Source organism: Pipistrellus hanaki, assembly GCF_964339955.1.
Source record: "Pipistrellus hanaki genome assembly, chromosome: 9".
Lineage (NCBI taxonomy): Eukaryota > Metazoa > Chordata > Mammalia > Chiroptera > Vespertilionidae > Pipistrellus > Pipistrellus hanaki.
In genome coordinates, this window is record NC_140511.1 from 49,455,834 (window position 1) to 49,480,445 (window position 24,612).

At 44.9% G+C, this 24,612-nt stretch overlaps 1 protein-coding gene across 2 annotated transcripts in view; it reads right to left on the minus strand.

Annotated features, from left to right (window-relative positions):
• GALNT18 (polypeptide N-acetylgalactosaminyltransferase 18) overlaps positions 1–24,612 on the minus strand; it is a 277,936-nt gene that overhangs the window by 63,987 nt on the left and 189,337 nt on the right. For both annotated transcript variants that reach the window (XM_084893524.1, XM_084893525.1), the window contains exons 4-6: positions 15,977–16,160; positions 14,195–14,392; positions 9,934–10,048 (exon numbers count right to left, since the gene is read on the minus strand). In XM_084893524.1, coding sequence (XP_084749650.1) covers positions 9,934–10,048; positions 14,195–14,392; positions 15,977–16,160 — 497 coding nt within the window. The remainder of the gene's footprint in view (positions 1–9,933; positions 10,049–14,194; positions 14,393–15,976; positions 16,161–24,612) is intronic.

A 24,612-nucleotide genomic window follows, 5' to 3' on the forward strand; every position in this document is an offset into this window, starting at 1 on the left:
GTGAAAAGTGTGCATAGTATACTACCATTTATCTAAGAAAGAGCTAGATGACTACTTATACATATTTTCTTATACAGTCATGCGCCACTTAACAATGGATACATCCTGATAAATGTGTCATTAGGGGATTTCATCATTGTGTGCACATCATAGAGTGCACTTACACAAACCTGCATGGTACTGCCTTCTACACTCCTAGGTTGCCTGGTACCATCTATTACTCCTAGGCTACAAGCCTAAACAGCACATTACTGAACAAAACATGAGATTAAATCAAGCACAAGAGAAATTGATGCGATCCTACACCACCTAAGACATATGACATGAGGCTGCTGACAGAGTATACAGAAACATTTTTTTTATAAGTAGAAAGAGTATACTCTAAGATAAAGATAAAAAGAATAGATTAGCAAACACATAAAGCAGGAACAAAGTTGGTTATTGTTATCATTATCAAGTATTATGTACTGTACATCACTGTATGTGCCATACTTTTGTATGACTGGCCATGCTGTAGGTGTGTTCACACCAGCATCACCACAAACACATGAGTGATGGATTGAACTATGACATCATGGCTGCTATGCCACTAGGCGATAGGACTTTTTCAGCTCCATCATAATCTTACGTGATCAACATCATTTATGTGGTCCATTCTTGACAGAAAAGTAAGTATGCCATACACGACTGTAGTTTTTAGAGTACAAAGTAAAACAGAAAAAGTATTTTTTTACAGGTGGTAAGGAAACAGGATGACAAGTGATAGAAGGTATATTTTTCTGAAGACACTGTCTTTTACAGATTTCGTTTTGGAATTATGTAAGTAATAATGACAAAAGGTTAAATATGAAAAAAAAATCTATTCCTAAAAATCAAGAGCAAAATGAGACAAATGGACCTGCGTGTTTGGTCGGAAAGATAACCATACAGTGAGGAACTATTCTGGGTGACTTTAAACTGTCATTTGACAGTTTATCTCTAGTGGAATAAAACCTAGACAAAAAGAAATGCAAAAAATATTAAATTGTTCTGAGACAATTGTGTGCATACTGAGGAATAAAACAAACAAGTAAATATATTGGTATCATTAAAATGCAGAAATGTTGGCAAGGGAGAAATGAAATGTAGAGACAAGATGGATAAGGTTAAGTAACAACCCAGTAGTTCTGAATTTGCACCAGAGAGATCACCACAAACACCTGGAGTATTTTATTTCCACAAAGATAATTTCTAGCTCTGACTACTGAAAAGACCTAGAAACATGGACCAAGCCAGTAGCAATATGCAGCCCTGGATGGAAGTTGTAAATAGCACTGCTCACTCGAAGAAAGCTGGGCTCCTTAGGTACCTGGCTGACCATTGCTCAGGAGCAGGAACTGCACAGGTGAGCCTGGAACACCTCTGCTGGCAGGGAAGCTGGTCAAGAACTACTGTCAATATTCTCAATGGCCAAAGGTGAAAATTTGCAAAACAATAAGGATGTTAAATGTAATGAACTAAGATACATCAAATATATGAAAATTCGTAACGACACTAAAAATGCTAAAAATGAAATGTTTCCCTTGGGAAGGTGGTGAAAAATCAATTCAATACTTTGAAAGCTGTTATAGAATTATTTATTCTGATGTTTTTAAATGAACTTGGTCGTACTTCCGAGCAACCAAAGAATAGGTGATGGTGCACCAGCAGTTATTCCAGCTGATAAATGAGGAAGAAGTAAAATGAAAATGTCATCATTTTGCCATCCCTAATGAATTGTTGGATCTGGGCAATAATCAGCAATGACGGTCAGCATCACAAATGGGTAGACAGAGAGGCATCTTTGCTACGTGATGAAATTACGAAAATACTGCCTATAAAATATTCCTGCTGCACAATTGAACCTACATCTCTAGATATAACTACTAATTTAGAAGAAATATATGGGACAGAAGGACATGTTAAATGATGTTAGGGGAACACAATTGAGAAAATCTAGACCATGGGAGTCTCTATAGGACAAATGGCCTGATCTTTTAAAAAAATAAATTACAAGGGGGAACAAAACACGTGGAGGAAAAATAAAGTAGATTAATAAACACTTGAAAAGATATGTTAACAACTGGATCTTGACTCAAGAAAACAAATTGTATAACCAAACAAAAACTTAGGAGAGACTTAGGAAATGAACACTAAATATTTGATGGTATTAGGGAATTCGTTTCAATACTTTTAGAACTAAAAATAGTATTGGGGTCATTTTTTTTTTTAAAGTTCTCATCTATTTTGGATATAGATTAAAGTACTGTTCCATGATATAATATCTGGGGATAGCTTCAAAATAACTGGGGTTGGGGGAGGATTGGATTAGAGTAGAGATTAAAATCCAACAGGCTATGAGTTTTAAACTGTTAAAACTGTGTGACTGATACAGAGGGATTGGTTACAGTAATCTTTCTATTTTTGCATTCATATGAAATTGTCCATAATAAAGAGGTTGTTAAAAAAATCCATTGATGATAAAATATCCAGAATATAGAGCACATTATCCTAGATATTATATTACTTGTTGTAGAGGACACTTAAACACAAGTTTAAATCCTCTTCCTATATTAGGGACCATGTAATGAATAATATTCTTGGGCCTCTGGAAGCTGCAAGGAGGCATATATGACCAGTCCCTGTCCCTTAGAAGCTAAGGCATGGATGTATAACTGAGGTTTAGCCAAGAGTAGGCTCTCACGCAGGACTCAGAATCCTGGTGAATATCACCAATACCTGAGGAATGGTGCTCAGTATCCAGAGGTAGGACATCTAATCATGGCAATAGTCTATTTGTCCTAAATAGACCATGGTTACCCCTTGGCTTTGGCTATGGTTCCTGCTATCTAGTCTCAATTTTGGCTTGATTTCAGCATCAGCTTCTCCAGACTCCCCATTAATTATTTGAGATATCCAAGGGCCTGCGATAAATCCCTTTTCTCTTTCGGTTAGCCTGAGTCAGATTTCTTTGCTTACAATATAGATTCCTGAGTGTTATCTGAATAAAAAGTTCAGTAGGACCATAATAATATAAATTAAAGAATGTTTTAAAAAATAAATCACTATATAAACTGTATGATAGTGTACTTATACAACATATATCTACACATATAATAGATATGATCATGTTTTGTATAGTATAGATAGAACACTTCATAGTGTGCAAAGCACTTAAATAGATTTCTTGTTATCTTTACTGTTAAAATAATGACTATAATATTGTGATAATAAAGTATGAGAATGAATTAACTTTTTTAGTTCACATAAACATTTTTAATCTTAAAACATTATAGGGTAATGATATCTGGCTTGCCTATAGCACTTGATTGCTGTGTGCATTTAACAGGGAAACTGTAGAGAAATATTTTTGAAAATATGTATGAAAGGCATTGCCATTGTTTCTTAGTGGATAGAGGAGCCACAGATGAACCTAGTCCAGGGACTAAGACACCTCTGATCCCGGTGACTATGAAGTTTGTAAATTCTACTCCTCCCACTGTGTCCATACCTTCTTGCTTCCTTCATCCCACAGGCCCTGTGCCATGGCCTCTGGCATTTTCCCAGGTCATGCCATGTAGAGATCCTAGATTCTCCATGGCTGTGAAAGAAGACTTTAGACAGGGGATGAAAACCGGCAGACTAGGACAATAGAAAGATGTCACCGATTTAAAATAAAGTCACTCTCTGAGGTATTGAGAAATCTCAACTGCCAATCTCTGTTTCATTGAGCTATTAGATAGGGATACCCAGATGAAGAGAACCTTTAACAATTCCTTTGTGACCACAAGGTCAAGTGTGGAGCAAGTTGGCTGGACTTTCCCTTGTGCTGGACATTGCTCAGCTTCATAGGGTGTCAAGGCAGAATCATTCACAGGGAGCTGTCCTCCACCCAGTCAGACTTATGGTGAGGCTAGGCAAGAGTGGCAATGCTGGCACCAGGACTTGGGTAACATGGGTGAGCCAAAATAAAGAGAATTATCCAGCAGATGGTAAAAGGTCATTCAGCTTGGAGGGTGAAAAGCTATTTAAAAAGCATTATAATAACAGACCGTATTCTAAAGAGACAGATGATAATAAATGTTTGAAGACAGAGAGTCTAAAATGCCAAGAACCCACAAGGGTGGGTAAGTGAAGCATAGATATCCAAAGAGTCAGTGACTTGTAGATATAACCCAGTGGGTGTCCAACAGAGAGTCCCATCTGGTCACTTCTTCTCTGTGGTACAGACCAAAGAGTCCAATCTAGTCAAGATCCATCTACATCTTGGGCAAGATGGGGAGGAGGGTCTCTTTTGTCTGAAGGCCTGCTCTGAACACCAGGGTAGGCCACTGGCCCAGTTGTGATGCTAGGTTTTCCCCCCCCCCCTCCTATCTCTATGGTTTCTATTTCAGAAAACTGGAGACAGCTGTTATTTATTTTAAAAAAATATTTTTTATTGATTTTTTATAGAGAGAAAGGGAGAGGCCTAAGAGAGTTAGAAACATAGATGAGAGAGAAAAATCGATCAACTGCCTCCTGCACACTTCTTACTGGGTATGTGCCTGCAACCAAGGTACATGTCCTTGACCAGAACTGAACCTGGGACCCTTGAGTCCAACACTCTATCCATTGAGCCAAACTAGTTAGGGCAAACAGCTGTTGTTTATATGAAATAATTTAATTTCAAGGAATTATAAATAAGGTAGGCCAGATCAGTTTTCCTTTGTCAATTCCACATAACTAAGGAGTTGTCTCTTTCAATATCTCAAGTTTAACAAGTTTTACATTTCCCAAAGAAATCTTTATATATGTATGTGGATTTTTTGTCTTATTGAACAGATTACACAGAATAAAATTTAGACTTTTCTTTATGACATGGGACTGTTATTAAGATCAACTACTACACTGTAAACCTGGGAGTCTGCCTGGATGTTTGGTCCTGGAAGGAAGATATATATGCATATATGCATAACCCATGGGCACAAATAATAGCGTGGAGAAGGTCTGGGTTAGAGCCATGGCTCAGTGGAGAGGGAGGAAAGGAAAGGAATGAGGGGGGTGGGGGGAAGTCATCTATAATACTGCCTACAATGAGTAAAACTAAAAAAAAAAAAAGAAAAAGAATTAAAATTTAAAACTGCAAGCAAAATAATTGCAAATAAATTGAGAGGGATGAATGTAATAAAGGTGTTCTTTCTTCTGGGATCAAACATCCTCTTATCCTCTCATTTTATCATCTCCATTTAGAATTCTAAAATACTAGACCCTCTACCTCAATTTTAAATGTTTCTCAACCTTTCTTTTTCTTTATCATCCTAGGCCAGTAGTGGGCAAACTGCGGCTCGCGAGCCACATGCAGCTCTTTGGCCCTTTGAGTGTGGCTCTTCCACAAAATACCATGGCCTGGGTGAGTCTATTTTGAAGAAGTGGCATTAGAAGAAGTTTAAGTTTAAAACATTTGGTTCTCAAAAGAAATTTCAATCGTTGTACTGTTGATATTGGCTCTGTTCACTAATGAGCTTGCTGGCCACTGTCCTAGGCCTATTCTTCAGGTCTATTTTCCAGATTAATAATTTCTTTCCTTTATCATGTCTAACTTTTTAATACATCCATTAAGCTTTTAATTTTACGTTTAATATTTTTCATGCTTGAAATTCTATTTTACCTAATATGACTCATCTTTTTATAGTCTCTTGCTTCTTATTCATATTTTAAAGGTGTTAAAATTTTTATTTAAATATATTAAACAACTTATTTTATATCATGTGCCTGATAGATTCAATATCTGAAGACTTTGTGGATCAAATTTGGTTGTCCAATGCTTTTGTTGGTATTTGCTCTGGGTGCTTTCTTTTATCCCTATCTCTGTGTGTGTGTGTGTGTGTGTGTGTGTGTGTGTGTGTGGTTTTAAGTGACTGCATATCCCTTGGAACTCTAGCTGTGGGAAGTCTGTGGCCTGAGTTAAAGGGGTCTTTCCCCAGAGAGGACTTATATACATTTTGCAGATGCCTAAGAATTTCCAACAACATTAAGCTAAATACTATTCTTGAGATTTTCTGGACTAGGAAGTATTTTGATTTTAAGTTATAAATCCCAGGGAAAGATTCATAGAGGACAATTTTTTCCTATCTTCCCAGCAGAAGATTGAGAGGGTGAGGATGGGAGTATCTCTAATTCATCTTTATACTGAGATCATTGGCCTATGGAATCCCAGCTTCATGGGAGTTTTGTGTGTGTGTGTGTGTGTGTGTGTGTGTGTGTGTGTGTGTGTAGAGAGAGAGAGAGAGGAAGGATATGTTGTTACATTCTTTAGCTTGGGAGAACCTTAGGCTTTGTATTCTGTTCCTGTACTATATGAAAATGAGAAAAAAAATCCCAAAGTCACCAGATTCTTCAAATAAAACAGACTCAGGCTTTCTCTCGGTTCCTACTTTCCCTTAAGTACTGGTCTCTGTATTAGTTTCCTTGGGCTTTGATAACAAAGTACCATAAGCTGGGTCACCTGAAAACCCAGAAATGTATTCTCTCACAGTTCCAGAGGCTAGAAGTCTAAAATCAGGTATTGGCCATGCTCCCTCCAAAACTTCGAGAGAAGAAACCGTCCTTGAAAGAAGGATCCTTCTTTTAGCTTCTGGTGGCCTTAGGCATTCCTTGGCTTGTGCCTCCATCTTCTCGTGGCCACCTTCCCTGTGTGTCTCTCATACAGACCCTGTAATGTTGGATTAGGGTCCATCCTAAATCACTTCACCTTAAGCTAATTACATCTGCAAAGTCTCTGTTTCCAAATAAGATCATATTCACAGGTACAAGGGGTTAGAACTTTGGCATATTTTTGAGGGGGTGCAATTCCACTCATAACATTTGTCTAACAATTTCTTAATTCCTTGCCATTCCTCAAATGCTTTCTTATATATCCTAGCATTTTCATAGCCGTCAATTATATAATCGTTATGAATTCTACACAACATCAGCTCTTATTTCCCACTCTTTTCATTCTGCTTGGTCATAGCAGCTCTTTGCCTTCTCCCACTAAGTTGTGGACTTAAAAATCATAAGTTTAAAAAAAAATATCAGAAATGATTGCAAGGTAAGAATAAGGCTTTAAATGGGAACTCAGCAGACAGGATAATGAATAAAGTAGAAGGTAATTGCTGCAAGGACATTGCAATACCTTTTTTTATGTTATAAGGGCTTTTATCTCTAGATCTCTGTGGTATATCTATCTAGCTTTTCAAATCATAAAAACCTGGGGTTGAACCTTTTCTCTACATCTTAGAAATTGTATGACCTTGAGATGATATGTAAGCTCTTAATTTCACAATTTCATCATCTGAAAAAAGGAATATTGTAATAGCAGCTACTTCTGAGAGTGTTTTATAGATGGATGGCATACGTAAAGTGCCTAGCACAATCGCTGGCACAAAGCAGGTACTGAATAACTGTGCAAATGACACTACTTCTGTGTTGCAGATGGGTAAAGACCTTGAATAATGAACTCTGACTAAATGAGGTGAGAAAAGCAATGTCTGTCATTTTCATACACAATCCTATGGGGTAATTGACGGGATATCCTAGAAGAGGAAAGTGAGGTTCAGACATGTTAACTCATAAAACATGAAAGAAAAACACTAACGACCACACAAAATGTGGAAGTCTATTTTAGAGATTCTCAGCAGTTCTGTATTCTTCTTTTTAAAAATATATATATTTTATTGACTTTTCACAGAGAGGAAGGGAGAGGGATAGAGAGTTAGAAACATCAATGAGAGAGAAACATCAATCAGCTGCCTCCTGCACACCTACTGGGTACATGCAACCAAGGTACATGCCCTTGACCAGAATCGAACCTGGGACCTTTCAGTCCACAGACCGAAGCTCTATCCACTGAGCTAAACCGGTTTTGGCAGTTTTGTATTCTTTACAAAGGGAACTAGAATGCAAATGAACTAGCCCCACCTCTGTTCTCAGCTCTGACAGCTAACAAGTTGCTGGGTCCCTGCTTTAAAAGCCACCTTTCCTTCAACTCCCGATGATACTTCATCTCCATAAAGTAGGAGGGAAGAGATGAAGGAAAAACCAGCCAGGCAACATTTTGCACTATATTTTACACCCTGAACATGGAAGCACTCAAAGATTTTTAACAAGTATTTGAAAGGCTTACCTAGGCCCATGCTCAGAACAGCTTTATAATCTAGGCAAGGGGAAGCCAGAAATCTCCCATCACTCCCATTGACTCACAGACGTGTTGGAAGCAGAGTTCACAAATCTAATTCCTTCCTCCGTTCCAGATATTTTTACCCAGAGAGCATATGTGACTAGAGGCTAACCTGCTCGCTCAGCCAATTCCTGGCAGCAACTCCTAGTGAAAAATATAATGTTTGGGGGCAAGCACTTATCCAGAAGTGGTACTGAAATGAGATGGTGAGGATGCAAGTGGCGGATAAATGACCAGTGTAGGGAGAGCTTTAAAAATGAGGTGATTATGCACTGTCCCCTCTATGAATATATTAGCTCCCCAATAAGCCCGTGCATTTGACTGCCTCCAAAGCACTGTCTCAGGCTCAGAGAATACAGTTGTCAGGAAGTGTTTTCTAAGCTCTTCTTCAGAGAAGCTGCTCCTACTGCCAGGCCTCAAAGTCCTAGTGTTCAGTCTGGGCAACAAGTTCAGCTCACACAGTGCCTGTCAGGCCACTGCAGGTGATGTGAGATGCCCAGTCTCCCCTCAGGGCACGTTGGAGAATGTGCAGGACCAGGAGACTGTCCAATGGGTGGGAGGGCTAAGGGGGTCAGAGTTGACAGGAAGGTATGTCAAAGCTGGAGTCCTTGAGTGGGAACTGAGTATTAGAAACTGGAGATACCAGGTACAGACAGACACTAAGGCCAAAGGTGTCAGAGTGGATCACCAGTAGGAGCCAGCCAGGTATCGGTGCAGTGTGCATGGGGGGCTGACAGTGAGGAGGTACATTTTGATTGCCATGAACACTAGTAGGTCTTCTCCAAAGACTGGCAAGCTTGCAGTGCATGGATGTGTCAGGCTGCTTAAAGATCTCCATGGAGAGGACAGTGGGGACCAGTGAAGGGACCAACCACAGCTTGAAAGTTGGTTTTTCATAGGACCACAACTTAGAGGCATGGGCCTTCCCCTAGGACCAGGTCCTGTGTTGTATCCATCATCCCATTCTTGCCAACAATCAGGGGACCTGTGCATCCCATCAGACATGGGGAGGGGTTCGTTTTGGAATTATCTTTTCATGGGCCAAGGAAAGGGGCAGAGCCCAGGAAATGTTTCTCTAGGATGAGAAATTAAATGGTGTGTATTGAGGGTTCACACCTTGCAGTGATAGCTATGAAGAAGGGCCCTATGCTTTGAGGTGGGATTGGGGCCACCTTCAGAAAATAGTTTGAGGCATGAACTGGCTTGAGGGTCGACCAGCATGGAATGTTTTGCTGTTTATACTCCATGAGTTTATTTCCCTATAGCTCTCTCTTGACAAAGTCTTTAGGAAAGGTCTGTGGGCCACTATGAAGGAAACAGAGAATATCAGAGTGAGAGATCCCAAGGGGAGGTAACTCTGAGGGTCAGTCTTGTTCATCCAGCCTTTGATGCCTGCACCTGAGCACAACTTTGCTCACCTCGGAGGAGCATATGTTTGATTTTAACAAAGATCAGTTGGGAGCTCAACTCTTCCATGTCCACACCCCTAACCATGAAGTTTCTGATGTCATTTTCTTCCTAAAAATTCTGTAGATCCCATCCTGTGTCTCTATCTCATTCCAATCAGCGTTGATTGCATACAGATAGACCAAGCGTAGTGAATGGACATTCGGAATCAGTACATGACCCTCAACCTTGAGCCCCATTTTTCCACCCCCTAGATTCATCCACCCTTTGGGGGGCTGAGCCAAGCCCTATGGGTGAGAATCCCTGCTCACCCTGATCCCGAGCTCGACGTTCTCGCCTCCATAGACCTCCATGCCTTCGTCCAGTAAGCCAATCTCCTGGAAGTACTGGCGGTCCACAATGAAGCAGCCAATGAGGGCAGGGCTCCTGCAGGGGTGAGGAGAGATGGGCCAGGTTAGTAGAGGGGCTGTCTCATGGTTCTGCCAAGGGAGTGAGAGCAGTGGTACCTTCCCACCAGGAGGAGCTGGTCCTTTTCCTTCCTTTGCTGCCAAAGCTGGTGCAGAGATCATTCTCTGAGTAGCCCTCCCAGGTCTACCCTCACCAGCTACCTCAAGGAGGCTATTTCAGCAGGGTTGCAGCAGCCAGCTCCTGTCCCGGGACCAGCCATCAGTCCCCCTGGTGCTTGTGTTTGTGTTAGCCCACAGAAGTGGTGCTCAGCCTGCCAGTCTGAGTTGAACGTCTGTATCTATAGTTGCCCTGGTCTTTGAACTTTGAACTGCACAGCCAGTCTCTGTTTCTACCCGGGTACTCTGCCAACTTTCCCACCCTTCCCCAACTTGGGTTCTGCATGCCAACCTTGGTCCACCTAGAAAAGTTAGCTGGGGCTTTGGCTAGCATGGTAAATAATTTGGATTTTATCTATAGATAAAGGAGGGTCCATGAGAAATTTTAAGTAGACAGTGATAGGAGCAGATATGAGTTTTTAAAGATCTGTGTTTTAATCCTCAGGCAACTGAGGGAAGTCAGGTTGTAGGAGACTGGATGAAAATTAGGAATCCAGTTAGGATGCTTGTTGCTATATCCAGGTAGCCCTGGAAATGATGAGGACCTGGGCCAAGAGTGGAGATAGGGATTATCTAAAGACATATTTTACTATAAAATCAGCAGAAATTTGAAATAGATAAACTATGAAGGTAAAAGCAAGGGAGAAATCTGAATGGCAGCTGGCTTTCTGGCTTGGGTGATGGTGGGGTGGGGCCACACATCAAAATTGGGTACAGAAAAGAAGCTGGCTTCAGAAGCAAGTATTCCTTTCTGGGAACACTGATCTAATGTGCCCGTGGGACTCTGCAGAGACATCCAACAGACAGAACACCTGGTCTATCAGAATTCAGCATGGGTCTTAGGCTGGAGCTACACACCCACAGTTAGTAGGTCCAGCAGCTGGAAGGCCTTTCCTTGGTGAGCATGAGCGTGGGCTCACCAGCTGTGCGTGGATACCCAGCACGGAACTTTACCAGGAGTGACCCTCGTTAGGTCAATCAGCATGAGGGTGTGTGGGCTGCTTCTCTGCTGGGAGCAATGACTCTGCATTGTTCCACTGCACACAGCTATCATTTCTAGTCCTTGGGTGGCAACCTATCAGCTGGTGGCTGAAGGATGGGGAGGGAAAGAGAAAAAAAAGGAGAAATGAAGACTCTTCAGCAATGAGAAAACTGGTAGTCACATGCAAATAGACCCATCTTTGAAACTGGAAACTCATCCATGTGGGGACACAGCTATTCAGAGGGCTAAGTCTTTGGAGAAGACTGATGCCAGAAGCTGCTCAGGTGGAGACGGGTGCTTGGGGGTCGCTGCCCCTCCTCCTTTCAATCACAGCATTTTATTCTGACTGGCTTCACTGTCCCTAGATCACAGGTACTTAGGGTGGTCAGTCCACCTCAACCACTTCTCCTAAAGCAGAGTGAGTTCCTGCTCCGGTGGGAGAGGCTTGGCCCTGGCCTTGGAAGTGAGTGCCTCGGAAAAAATCCCCGTTATGGCTCTTTCTTTGAGAGATGATCCCTAGCCTCTTTCAGCCTCTGATTCCATATCAATGAAATAGAATCAACTCTATAACCTCACAGGATGAAATTAAGTATTGAAATCCTCTGGAACATAATTGGTACTCAAAAGATCTTTTTAAAAGATGCACTTGCCCGTTACAAAATCCCAGAGAATCCCCTCTAAATCATGGTGACATAAGACATCAGCCCAGCAGGTGGGCAGAGTGGGTACTCAGCCTTTCCCTGAGCATTCCTTCAGTGCTGAACTGAGCTGGCACTGCTGGACATTCAGGACGGAGCCTTCCCCATCTGGCCAGACCCAGTGAGGGAAAGAGCACAGCCAGCTCAGGCAGTCCGTTACCTATTAACCAGCGGGGGTATTAAGTGGGCTCAATCAGTCTGAAACTTGTATTGATTTATACCTTGTCTCATTCCCCCCCAAATTAGAAATAGCTTACAATAAAAATGTAAAACACAATGGAAAAGAAAATAGATAAGTGTCTGAAAAGATAAAAAATTCACCATGAAGTTGGGGGCTAGTTAGAATGCATGTGCGGCATTAGGTCCTTCTTCACAGTTCGTAAAGTGGATCCACAAAGTAGACTCTGAGCTTCCGGGGGGCTGAGCTGAACGTGAACATACCTGGTCTTAGAAATAATATTTTCAGGCCCCATGTGGAAATATCATACTAATTCCTCAGGGATAGCAAGGCTTTCTTTGACTGGCAGTGAATTTGAAAGAAATCTCTTCTGTCAGTCTTCTTTAAGAGGTCAGTCACTTCAGGACACAGTGAAAAGCCATCTCAAAGACACACCTGCAGAACGCAGCAGAAGGTACCTCTGGGCCCTTCCTGCAGCTTATGCCGTGTGTGGACAAAGCACCGAAGTGTAGCCCAAGGACACAGGGGCCCAGGTGGGCATGATACATTTATATAACCCACAGCTCTCTGCGGGGCTGTCTTTATCTAGGGATAAAACCAGGAATGTTTTCTCCACTAATATACTTTCTCCCAGCCAAGGTCTTGCTAAGAAGCAGGCAAAGGAAAATTGGAGAGTGAGACGCTAAGGACAATGTGCGTTTCCAGAGACCAGGCTGAAGCGGCTAACACCGGTGCTGGCTTCTGTAAGAATGCTTGTTACATGGTGGCGTATTTCCCTCCAACAGTCAACAGACCTGGGGCAGAATTCAGCCATCACAGGCTGGAGCTCAAGGGTGGGAAACTAGGGGGATGACAACTAGGCATGGGATTGAACTGACCTGGGTTTGGGTCCTGGCTCCACTGGCCAGGGCCTCTGGCAGGGCCATTCTCCTTGGTCAGCCTTACTCTCCTTTTGTGAACCAGGGATGACACAATGAACCAGGGGTGTCACCAGGTTACGGTGAGGAGCAAATAAGACCATGTGGGTAAAAGGTCCTTGCACACAGGGGCCTCCAAATAACACAAAATCGTGGCAGGGGCCTAACAGATAGGTAGTAGAGATGAGCACAGGAGAGCCAGGTGGAATTCTCTTCCATCCTGTTTTAATTATAAATATTAATATAATGTGTGTTTTTTTCTTCTGGCAATCACGCACTCTCAATTACATTTTCATAATCTTCCTTCCTCATGTAATACAAAGTGACATCAAGTGTCTAATCTCTCTCATTCCAGTTACTGTCCCCTAGGCCACCTTCTGGTGTGTCTGTGCATTTAACAGGCAGCCCCTTTGCAGGGAGCACAAAGGCGCCTGATCTGTGATTAAGCAGGCGGAAACAAGGAGTCCTGATTCATAAAACAGGCTGCACAGGGGAGTCATTCGGGGGTCTGTGAAGGTAGCAGCAAAGGCTGAAAGGGTTTGGGACTTTTGAAATGCAGTTTGAAGCTCCTTTCCTCTGAGTCCTGAAGGATAAGCTCAAACATCAGCAAGGCGCACAGGTGCAGTGAGGTCTGCTCCTGCCCCTCCTTCCCTCCAGCCTCGCGGCCTCAGGCTGCTCCCTTTGAACCTGCTCTGTGCTCAGGAACTCACTCTGCTCCCTCACATATGGATGCCTCCGGCCTGAGCCTGCGGTCTCCTACTTGCCCTTAGAAACAAGGGCAGATGCTACACTCTCAGCAAAGGATTCTCCCTACTTTCCTTGCGGTTTCCACCAGCGTGGTGGAATAATTTGTTATTCCAATTACTGTGTCTGTCTTTACTCGACTTCAGGATTTTGCTGGCAGGAATTGAATCTTAATCATTCTGGATCCCAAGCACCCAGAGTAGATAGTCGTTGGCTCCCAGCAGGTGCCCCACAGCGATGTGTTGGAATGAGTCACTGTGAGCCTCTGAATGAATCTGGGAGCCATGGCTCTTTGAAAAGAGACCACAGAGCCGGTGAGCAGTGACTGGAGGTCACTTGTAATTCCTTTCCACCACCGCTCATCTCACCCTACCCCCCACCCCCCACAAACCCATAACGGGACCGGAGTTTGGGGAATAAGGGTTGTGCTGGGAGGGGAGCTCTTGCCCTGGAGGACGAGGCAGAGAGATCACAGGTAAGGATGCCATACCTGATCGGGGCCGTGGAGTTCTCCAGCTTCCACCATGCCTTGGGGGGGTTTAGATAGCGGCACCACAGCTCCCAGTCAAAGCCCTGGGCTGCCAGCGGGTACTCTTCTATCTCAAAGTTGTCATACTTGATGTTGTCAAATGATGGTGAGATGATCCGCTTCCGGTTCTCCTTTATGCGGGTAAGGACAGGTTCGGCCCTGAGCAGGAGGATGGGAGGGAGGGGTTACTGCCTCCAAGGTGAAGAAACACCAAATTGACAGCTCCTAAAGCTCCCTCCCCTGTGGAAAGAGCACTGCTCTCCTCCTGGGAAGGGGCCCTAACAGCCTCCCACCCCATGCTTCTGGGCTGGCAAGAGGCCCAACCACTTCTCTAGCACCTTCTGGGCTGAGCTGAGAGATTCTTAGTGCCTTACATCCTTGGGTCTGCTTGCTTTCATTTTTTTTTTCCACTAGAAAAAAAAATCAAGACCTAAAGAAAGAAGAAAGAAACAGATCTGAGGTCCCCTGGGAAGCTTTCAACATGGGCTTTGATTTTGCTCAAATTCAGCGCATTAACTAGGAAACCGAGGCAGATGAAGATGGTAGAGACAGGAATAAGAACAAACATTCTTCATGCTGCCTGGATCCTTCCATTTGTGTCCCCACAAACCCCACCCACCCCACATGTTTGCCTCTGCCCAAGGAGAGGTGGCAGGTCTGGCTTCCAGGGAGCCAGAGGCCCCCTTATGGGCAGCAGACAAGTAAAGTGTTTGCAGAGAGTAATGATAAGCTTCTCATTAATAATGAATTGTTGCATAATTGTTTATTTAAATCAGCTTGAAATAGTAAGAGTCCCACTCCTCTCCTGGCTATAAATCCAACAAAAATGCCTTATAAATAGTCACAAATGGCAAGCAGGGACTTCAGCTGTGAAAAACGGCCGCATTGCAATCTTAATTTGGCCTGTTATGTAAAAGTCTGCCCAAATCCAGGCATGCTGCGTGCATGCCCGGCTGCTCCTTTCTGCTAAATGGCACTCTTCACCCCACTCCAGAGCGGCAGGGTGGCACTTGGAGTCTGGGAGGAGAGCAGACCCAGCGCCATTAGGCATAGTGGTCAGGAGGGGGGTACCCTCAGCCACGCCCAGTGCCTGGTCCTCCCATGCCCAGGCTCTCTGCACAGTCACACACAGTGGGCCACAGACACCCTCTGGCCTGGAGGGATGTCAGTAGCAAGTGCTCCACCCTGCTCGGATGACTCTATTGAAGGCTTGTGTGTGTTCTCTTCCCCCTCACAGCAGCCCTGACCAGAGCAATAAAGGTTTCCTGAGACCTAGCATCACCAGGAGAGAAAATCTGCCATATTGAGCTACCACTGACCTAGCTTTTGGGGAGCTGAGCGCACTGGCAACATCAAACCACCTTAGCCCCCTCTGCCCACTAGGCCTTGGCTTGTCGGTGTGGTTGGGCTTCTGTCTCATGTCTGGTCCAGCTCTCACTTTCCTGGGAGTTGCAGCCCTGTCCCTAGCCCTTTGCCCATAGCATTTACCCTTCTGCCAGGTCATGTCCCTGCCATCCAGAGTCAAGCCTCATGTCACCATATCCTTTAGACACTGTGTGTTGACCCTATTGACCCCTGGCCCTCCCCCACTCTGAAGGGCAAGCCGCCTAGTCACTCACACACCCACATCTCAACTGTTCCCAGAATTCTCTGCTTACCCCCACACGATTGAGATCCCAGCATGCTTTGCACCCCTCTGAGTCAAAGCTCCTGGACCACCCTCCTCTCCTGATGGGCACTTACCAGCCCACATTGAACTCCACATGGGCATCGAAGAGTGCCACCACAGGGGCAGTGGCCGCCCTCCAGCCGCTGACCCGGGAGCGGATGAGGCCCTCCTGCTTGCTGTGGCGCACGACTTTGATGAAGCCTGGCTTCTGGCCATTCACCTTGTCCACGTACTCTGTCAGCTTCTCCTTCAGCTCCTCTGTGGGGGAGAAAATGTATTGTTAGCATAACAGGAATGATCAAGACATTCCCCCTGTTGTGGAGAAATGACCCCCAGAGAGAGGGTCCATTCCTCTCCGGGTCTTCCTTGGTGTTCCAGTGCAGCTCAGATCTGAAGGGTAAAATAGAGGTGAAAATAGCATTTATGGAGCCCAGCAACTTGCATAGAATCGCATGCCTACACACATTGACGATTTAATCTTTACAAGGAGCCCATGGGAAAATAAGGCTCAAAAGGGTTTACGAACTTCTCCAATGTCAACGAGAGGCAGCGTGTGCTTTTAAGCAGGCTCTAATGGTGGCAAAAAATACATTCTTCCCACCAGCTCCTTCCCCCAGGGACCTCCACAGTCCTCCCCCAATCCCTAGGGAAAGCTGCATCTTCAGAGATGGCTGCCCAAGACCCACTCCTGCTGGGTCTCCATCTCTCCGGGACGTGCATGACCAGGAGCTGTGCCCTGTGAGCAGCTGCATTGGTTTGCTGCCCGCTGTTGCTGGGCCTGGCTACACATCAAGTCCCCTGCTTCTTCATAACTGTAAATGGGGCCTCAGCAACCGAGCAGGGCCCCTCGCCTCTCCACTGGGGAGAGCACAGCATCCACGTCCATTGTGTGCTCCACAGCAGCGCAGGCAACAGCTTATGAGGACCTGTTCCCCCAAATGATGACCTGAATGGGCCACATTCTCCCACCTGTGACCACAGCTCCTCCCCAGAACTTGAGGCTCATTCTTTTCCTGTGTTCTCAGCACCTGCCTCTCAACCACCCTTCCTCCCATCTTCTCAGCCAGGCCCTGGACAGACCCACCTGGGCTGAGCCTCCTTATCAGAGAATAAATGGTAGGAGCTCCGTGTCCCTTGGTGCCCAGTCTGGGCCCCACATGTAAGCAGCCCGCTAGGCTTGAGAAAAGGGCACAAAGCAGCTGGCAGATGCATGATAGGTGTGTCCCATGGCAGTAGCAGAGTGAAAATAGTCACAAAAATTTGTCAAACAAATTTTTTTAGTAGGACAGTGGTTAGAGTCAACAACACAGCATTGTACGTCTGCTTTACTAAGCCAACTCTGGATGTCCTTGAGGAAGTTTGGGTGGAGTGGGTTTATTTTGCATATGGGAAGGACAGGAACTTGGAGTGACTATAGGGAGAACTGTTATGGGTTGAATTCTGCCCCCCCCCCCAAAAAAATGCTGAAGTCTAACTCCCCATACCTCAGAATATGACCTCATTTGGAATTAGAGTCTTTGCAGATTTAGCTAAGTTAAGATAAAGGCATTAGGTCCTAATTCAATATGACAGACGGGTACGGAGTTAGGCATGCACAGAAGGAAGACAGGTGAAGCAGACACAGAGAAGATGCCATTTGCCAGCCAAGGAAAACCTGAGGTCACAAGGCACTAGGAGAGAAGCCTGGAACAGACCCTTCCCTACCACCTTCAGTGGGAGCATGGCCCTGCCTACTTCTCTAGTGTGCACTCAGGACTGAGAGACAATAGATTTCCGTGTTCACAGCCACCCTGTTTGTGGTGCTCTGTACTTTGTAGTCCTAGAAAATTAGGTTGTTATGAGGATTAAGTGGAATTGATGTATGAAAAATGCATAACACATAGTAAATGCTAAAAAAAGAAAAAGTTAGCTCCCTCCTTCCGTCCTCACAGTTTCCATCACTGGGAGTTGTAAGGGATGGAGATCCATCTCTGGTTGACAAGGCCTTCTTCATAATCCCTCACCCAGAACCATCTCTTCCTCCTCTGCCCTGACCCCAGGTGAGACGTCTGCAAGCAACAAGGCCATGGTGGCCAAGCAGAAGATATGAACGTGTGCAAGGGCCTCATGCCAGGAGGACAATGAGGCATAATAGGCACTGCCAGAATGGTAAGCCCTCCTGTAGACACGGACTTCAAATCCCTTTGCACATGAAACTGTCCAAACCAAAGACCTGGATGGATAGTACCCTTGCTTGAGTTATCAGCGCAGAGGTGAGGAAACTGGGCATCCAAGGCAGAAATGTTGAGAGGGAGGCAGGAGACTCTGCTTCTGGACAGCTACTAACCTGCTCTGTGACCTTAAGCAAGTCTCTACAAATCCCAAAACCTCAGAGATGGTTGGACAGGATATAAAAATTCGTTTTGAACCAACTACCCATCAAAGGTGTGAACCCCTCTGTCTATCCTGATGAGCGATCCTCCAGCCCATCCAGTGGCAGGGTCATTCCTCATGGGGCTACTCCAACTATGAAATATTCTTTTTTCTTTTGCCCTCAAGTGCCAGGGTCTCTTAACCTTCCACTCATTGGCCCAAGCCTTATTTTGTGGCCACAGAGGGCAGACCACGTCCCTCTTCCATAAGACAAGCATTTCGAGTTGAAGACCACCCTTCAGGTCTTGCTGAGGATTTCTCTAGGTCAAACATCTTTTGTTCCTCCTCATATTTCCTCATATATCATGAGTTCATGGCCTTATATCATCTTGAACGTCCCTCTAAATATGTTAGTTTTTCTCTAACATCTTTAATCTATGCACCTAGAAATTGGCCTAATACTTCTGGAGTAAATTGGGCTATACAGAATAGAGGGAACCAATCACCTCTTATATCCCAGACTCTATGCCCCTATTCTTGTAGTTTAAGGTCACCTTACCTTTGCTTACTTCAGACTGAAAGTGAGTTTACTGGAAATAAACACCTACAGGTTCTCTCCACATGGTGCTGCTAAGTGAAGCATCCTCATCCCATCTCTTCATGTGTGGATGGGAGCATGTATTCAGGCTTGTGTTTGTGTGTGCACATGCATATGCTGAACCAAAACATAGAGTTGTATGTTTACTTCTATTTAATTCACTTTCAAAAAGATGGATATTGTTTATCCAAAGTCAAAATGTTTCCCTGCCTGATTCTGTTATCCAATATCTGCTGTCTAGCCCTTCTATTTTTCCAGCTTCTAAAAGTGATGAGCCTATGCACTTAATTCTCATTCAAGTCATTCTTTTAAATGGTCCAGATCTAGGGCCAGTGGGGGCTGTCAGGCATTCTCATTCCAGCCCAGAGAAAATCCAGTTGACTTTTGTGCTGCCACCAACACACTGTACAGCTCACTTTAGCTGATTTAAAAAATGACCCCGTGATCTCAGATTGAACAGCTGACAGGGAGGCCCGGGGATGCCACTGCCTCACAAATGTCAGGAAGTTGGCCTCAGAGCAGCATAACTCAGTGTGCCCCGTGCGTCCAGGTCTTCATGTATGGTTGACAGGAGGCCTCTTAAAACGCTATGTCATCACTTCAAAGTCCACCCCTCATATATTCTTCTTGAGAATGTTAAATAGAGAGCTCATAAAGCCTGATATTTAACAGCTCACAAAGCCTGATATTTGTAGAGTATTTGGAGTGAGAACTGGGTGGTAACTCACTCCACAGGTGAGAGTCGCTGCCTGTGGGGACCACTTCTATGGTGTTGATGGGACAGGGCTCCGGATGACTGCCCCCAAATGACCCCCAAGACCCCCACCTCTCTGAATTCAGAGCTGTGCGTAGCTGCCTCGCACACTGACTCTGGGCTGACCGTGTCACAGGGTTCAGCAGGAGGGACCTCCTGCCAGTCCCAGGCCTTGGGAGGCCTGTGGCTTCTGCTTTCCTTCTCTGGCTGCCCTAAGTGAGGAAGCCGGAGCCAGGCTCCTTGTGGATGAGAGGCCCAGAGAGGCCCCAGCCATTCAGTACCCCACGGAGGTCCCAGACATGTGAGTGAGCCACCTCGGATCTTTCGGCCACGGGCTGACTGTGCACATAGGAAACCCGGCTGACATCTCATAGAGCAGAAAGAAACTGCCTTTATCGCAGAATAAGGGCTCCAGCCCTTATTGCAGAATTATGAGCTAATGAATGGTTGCTGTTTTAAGCCATTAACTTCTGGGGTGGTTTGTTAGATATAAAGGCTATCAAAACAGCATCTATTGTTCTGGTGTGAGGCCGGGGTTAAAATGAAATTGTGAACTCCTGAGGCACAGGAAATGAATCCAGACACAGAAGAGCCAGCTAAGAAGGTGGCAGCAAGAGATGAAAAGGCTTTGTTTCTCACAGGAGCTGCTTGCCCCTTTGTAGCTCTGAGCTCTGTCAAGGGGAGTGAACTAGAATAAAAGTTTCTGGTGCATCAGCTGGAGAAAAATCCTGTTCTCAGAGAGCTACATCCCAAACAGGGGCTGCTGATTAGAAGAGAGATTTCCCTTAGCTCTAACCAAACAACTGGCATAAAAATTTTTTAAAGGCCTATAATACCCTGGATAACACTGGCTCAGTCTTTTCAAAACACCTTTGCCTAATAAGATTTTCATTTTTTTCCTTCAACCTTTGTAAACTGCCAAAGCAAAAAAACCTCAAGAGTACTTCTATATTTGTTAGAAAACTATTGTATAAGATATTGCCTATTACATATTATACATAATATGTGATAAATACTTCTCAGACCTTAACTCAAAAAGCATATAAAAAACTTTACTTACCTAAACTCAGACTCATAACCCATCATATTTACCTTTTTGCCAAGGCTGCCAGGAAGCTCAGAGACAAATATAATGACTAATCACAGGGTTCTATGAGCATTTTTGCTTCTCTAACTTTGCTAAAGATTTGATTTTCAAGTGGTAGCCTAAAAGCTACATTGTCTTTTACCTTTTTTCCCCCTACATAAAATACCTTTCATTATTTTTGAAATATCTATAAATAACTTTTAATAAAATGTCTTCGTAGAACATGACAGGGGTATAATTGTGGAAAGAAAGGGAAGGCTGTATTTCATGTTTGTTTTAATGTGTTGAGGAAAGGGGAGGTGGGAAGTCTGCTCTCTGTGACTTTGCCAAATTTAGAATCAATGGCAGAGCTGTAGATAACACCAGCTCTAACAAAGAAATACAATTTGTACCCTGCATGGGGTCAGGTGTTATCCTGTTTATATCGCTCCTCCAGCCCTTGCCTGCTGTCCACAAATCCCTGTTCTGCTGACATCTGGATGACGTCTGTAAATCAGCATTCTCAGGAACACTGTTCACCTCTTCGGAGGTCACAGGCCACTCCATCATCCCTATGAGGTGCCTCTTCCAGAGCCAGCTGAGTGCGGGCTTGCTTGCCTGCTCCCTCTCCTTCAGACTTAGAAGCAAAATAAAAATACAAAATTCAAACAGAGCCCTTTCTTTCCTCCCTATACATGTCTCTTGTATTGCTCCCATAAAAAGCAATTAGCTCCACGAAGTCACCCTAAAAGGAACAAACTGCAGGCTGAGCAGGAGAAATCTGGTACCAATGGCTGTTAAGGTGATTAGTAAACACCTAATGAGGTACCCTTTATCTCTCACATAAAGGAAAAAGAATCAGGAAATGGATGCCCAATGGGGCTTCATTCTTTGAAGACAGCTGCACGGGCATCTTGTAAAACAGCCTACCTAGGCTTGCTATGGAGAACCAGGTTCCGCTCCTGTCCCTCCCTCACTAGTCAGGTGACCATTTCCCAGGCTTGTTTCAGGTTTGGGGGAGGCAGGAATGAAGGGAGAGGCCACCCATCATTCATTCATTCATTCATTCACTCATTCATTCAGCAAATAGTGGGCATTCATTATGTACCAGTTAGTGATCTAGATGCTATGGCAATACTGTGAACAAGACAGTCCCTTTGAGACATTAATTCTAATGGATGTTTAAAAGGTATGTGATGTACTCCACTGAGGTGGGTGAGAGATGTCAGGGAGAGAGGGAGAAGGAAAGATGGAGGGAAAAGAAAAAGAGGGGATGGAGAAGGGAAGAGAAAGAGGGGAGGAGGAAGAAAGGTGGAAGAGTAAGGAAAGAAACAGGGAGATTTTTTAAAAAGAAGATCAGAAACCAATTCAGTTCTTCCAGATAATGAGGCCTCTTTTAATTAATTAATTTTATTGATTTCAGAGAGAAAGGGAGAGGGAGAGAGAGATAGAAACATCAATGATAAGAGAGAACTATTGATCGGCTGCCTCCTGCACACCCCTACCAGGGATTGAGCCAGCAACCCGGCCGTGTGCCCTGATTGGGAATCAAACCGTGACCTTTTGATTCATAGGTCAACACTTGACCACTGAGCCACACCAGCTGGACAACACTGAGTCCTCTTAAATGACAGGCCTCTGGGCCTGGGATGCAGTGCTTGATGCAAAACTGGGAGAATGCTACTAGGCATCGAGGCTGCTGAACACCCTCCAGTGCACAGGACAGCCCTCCACAATACAGAATCACTCAGCTCACAATGTCAGCAGCACTGAGCTGGAGAAACCTTGCATAGCTCTTACACTAGTTCCTCCATACCATAGAGGATGCATTCTAAGACCCTTAAACCAACAGGCCTGGGTGGACAGATAGGATGTGGCCCTAGGTTGCTTTTTGTACCCCTGCTTGTGTTATCATTGAGGAGATGAGGAAACTGGCATCTGAGGCAGAAATGCTGAGAGGGAGGCAGGAGACCCCCAGTGGATGCCTGACACAGGAGATAGTACCAAACCCTACCACTGGATCTGATGCCTTAGACTAGGGGTGTCGAACTCAATCAGAGAAGGGGCCAAAATCTAAAATCCAGCCTAAATCGCGGGCCGAATGGTTTACTGAACAGTCATAAACTGACAATGTCATAAACTGACAGCGGAGTGCAGTGATGACAGCGCGGTGCGGGCCACATTGCAAGGCCTGGCGGGCTGGATTTGGCCTGCGGGCCTTGTGTTTGACACATGTGCCTTAGACTATCCCCTGTAGTTTCCAGGTGCCTCCCCCTGATACCCCAAGGCACTGCCTTTTGTCCCCTCTGCCTCACCCGTGTCAGGCCAATCTTGCCCTTTAGCTCAGCCTGGATTAGAGTTGTCACTCCCTCCCTCCAACTGCCTGGGAAGGAAGTGTGAACATCCCCGTTGAGAAGTGCTAACAATTGCTTGCCTCCAATGGTGCTGATTTAAAGATTAAAAGCACAGCACATTTCTGTTTATTTCTCTAAGAGGGAACAGTAGCTGGTCTTCCCCAGAACAGAAGATTAACTGGCTCTCCTCTAAAGCCATTTGGGCCATTGAACACAAATGATATGTCAACACACTTTAAAGAAGAGATTATTCATGAGGATGCAATGGCTGTTGAGCTCAGCTGATCATCCACTCACCTGAGAAGCTAAAATATAAATACATGTAGATGCCGCCAGACCCCCACCTCTGGAGGATCTGGAGGGGGGAGGTCTCTGGACTCAGGTGGCCCTGTTGATGAATGATGGTGAGCTGGGATCCAGACCAAAAGAGACCAGCCTGAGTCCTGAGCCTGGGGTTGGGTAGGGGATAGGGGTAAGGGTTAGGGGGAGGACAGCTTTGTTTTGTGCATTCCCCTCTAAGATCACTCCAGACAAGCTGTCAAGTCCTGGGCAATTTACAAATGTCTCCCATGTAGTTTATTCTTCTGTCCAATGCGCCTAACAGCTGCACTGCTGTCTGGCTCCTTTAATCGCTGTACTTCTTCAAAGTCAATTGATACTGAAGTAGATGTGAAATGGCCTTAAACTGTTCTCCTTACTCAGTATTTAGGGAGAGGAAAGCTCTATCCGGGAGCCCCACAGATGGCATATAAACATGGCTACCAGACCTAAGCAGAGTGGCACACTTTCCAGGGAAGTCCAAGCATTAGTTCAGTCTTAGCAAGTTAGAGAAAGTCCCAGAATCACCACCTAGTAGACAGCCACCTGTCTCTAGGCCTACACTTTTGTGATGTAGCCAGGCAGGGGTGACCACAAAAACCCACAAGAAATATGCGCTCCTCGCTTAGTGGTCTCCAAAGCCAGGCTCTCAGCATCCACTAATACTCTCTTACCTGCTATAAAAAGGACTTATTTTCCAAAAGGCCCTGTATTCAACAACAAAATGGTCAGAACTGGTTTCTGAATGATATAAATATGGCTCCCTGGCCAGTCAGAGATGTGTTGATTGGGTGCAAATCTCTCTCTCTCTCTCTCTCTCTCTCTCTCTCTCTCTCTCTCTCTCTCTCTCTCTCTCTCTCGGGTTAGGCTGCCAAATTCAGCTTCTTTTTTACTATAAGGCTGATACGGAGCATTCACACAGAAGTTCCAGTTTCTCTGGGATACAACTCCCGGAGCAACAAGATCAGGATGTGACAGAAGAGGGCCTGCGTTTGAGCAAGAGTTTCCCAGAGTACTTGTTACTCATCTTTGGGGTTCACAGTACATCCTGCGGAGAAATCCATCCACTATGGGCCCAGGACAAAAGACTGCCTGAACCAATCCGAGTGCTCACGGGTCCACCGCACCCTTCGGCTCCAGGCAGGGGATTCTGAATGCTTACTCCCTCTTTGCTCCCAACACCCCTTCCCCCTCCCGCCCCCCCCCCCCGCGCGCCCCCTCTCCCCCCCCCCCCGCACCTTGCCCAAGGTCACAGAGCTGGTAATCAG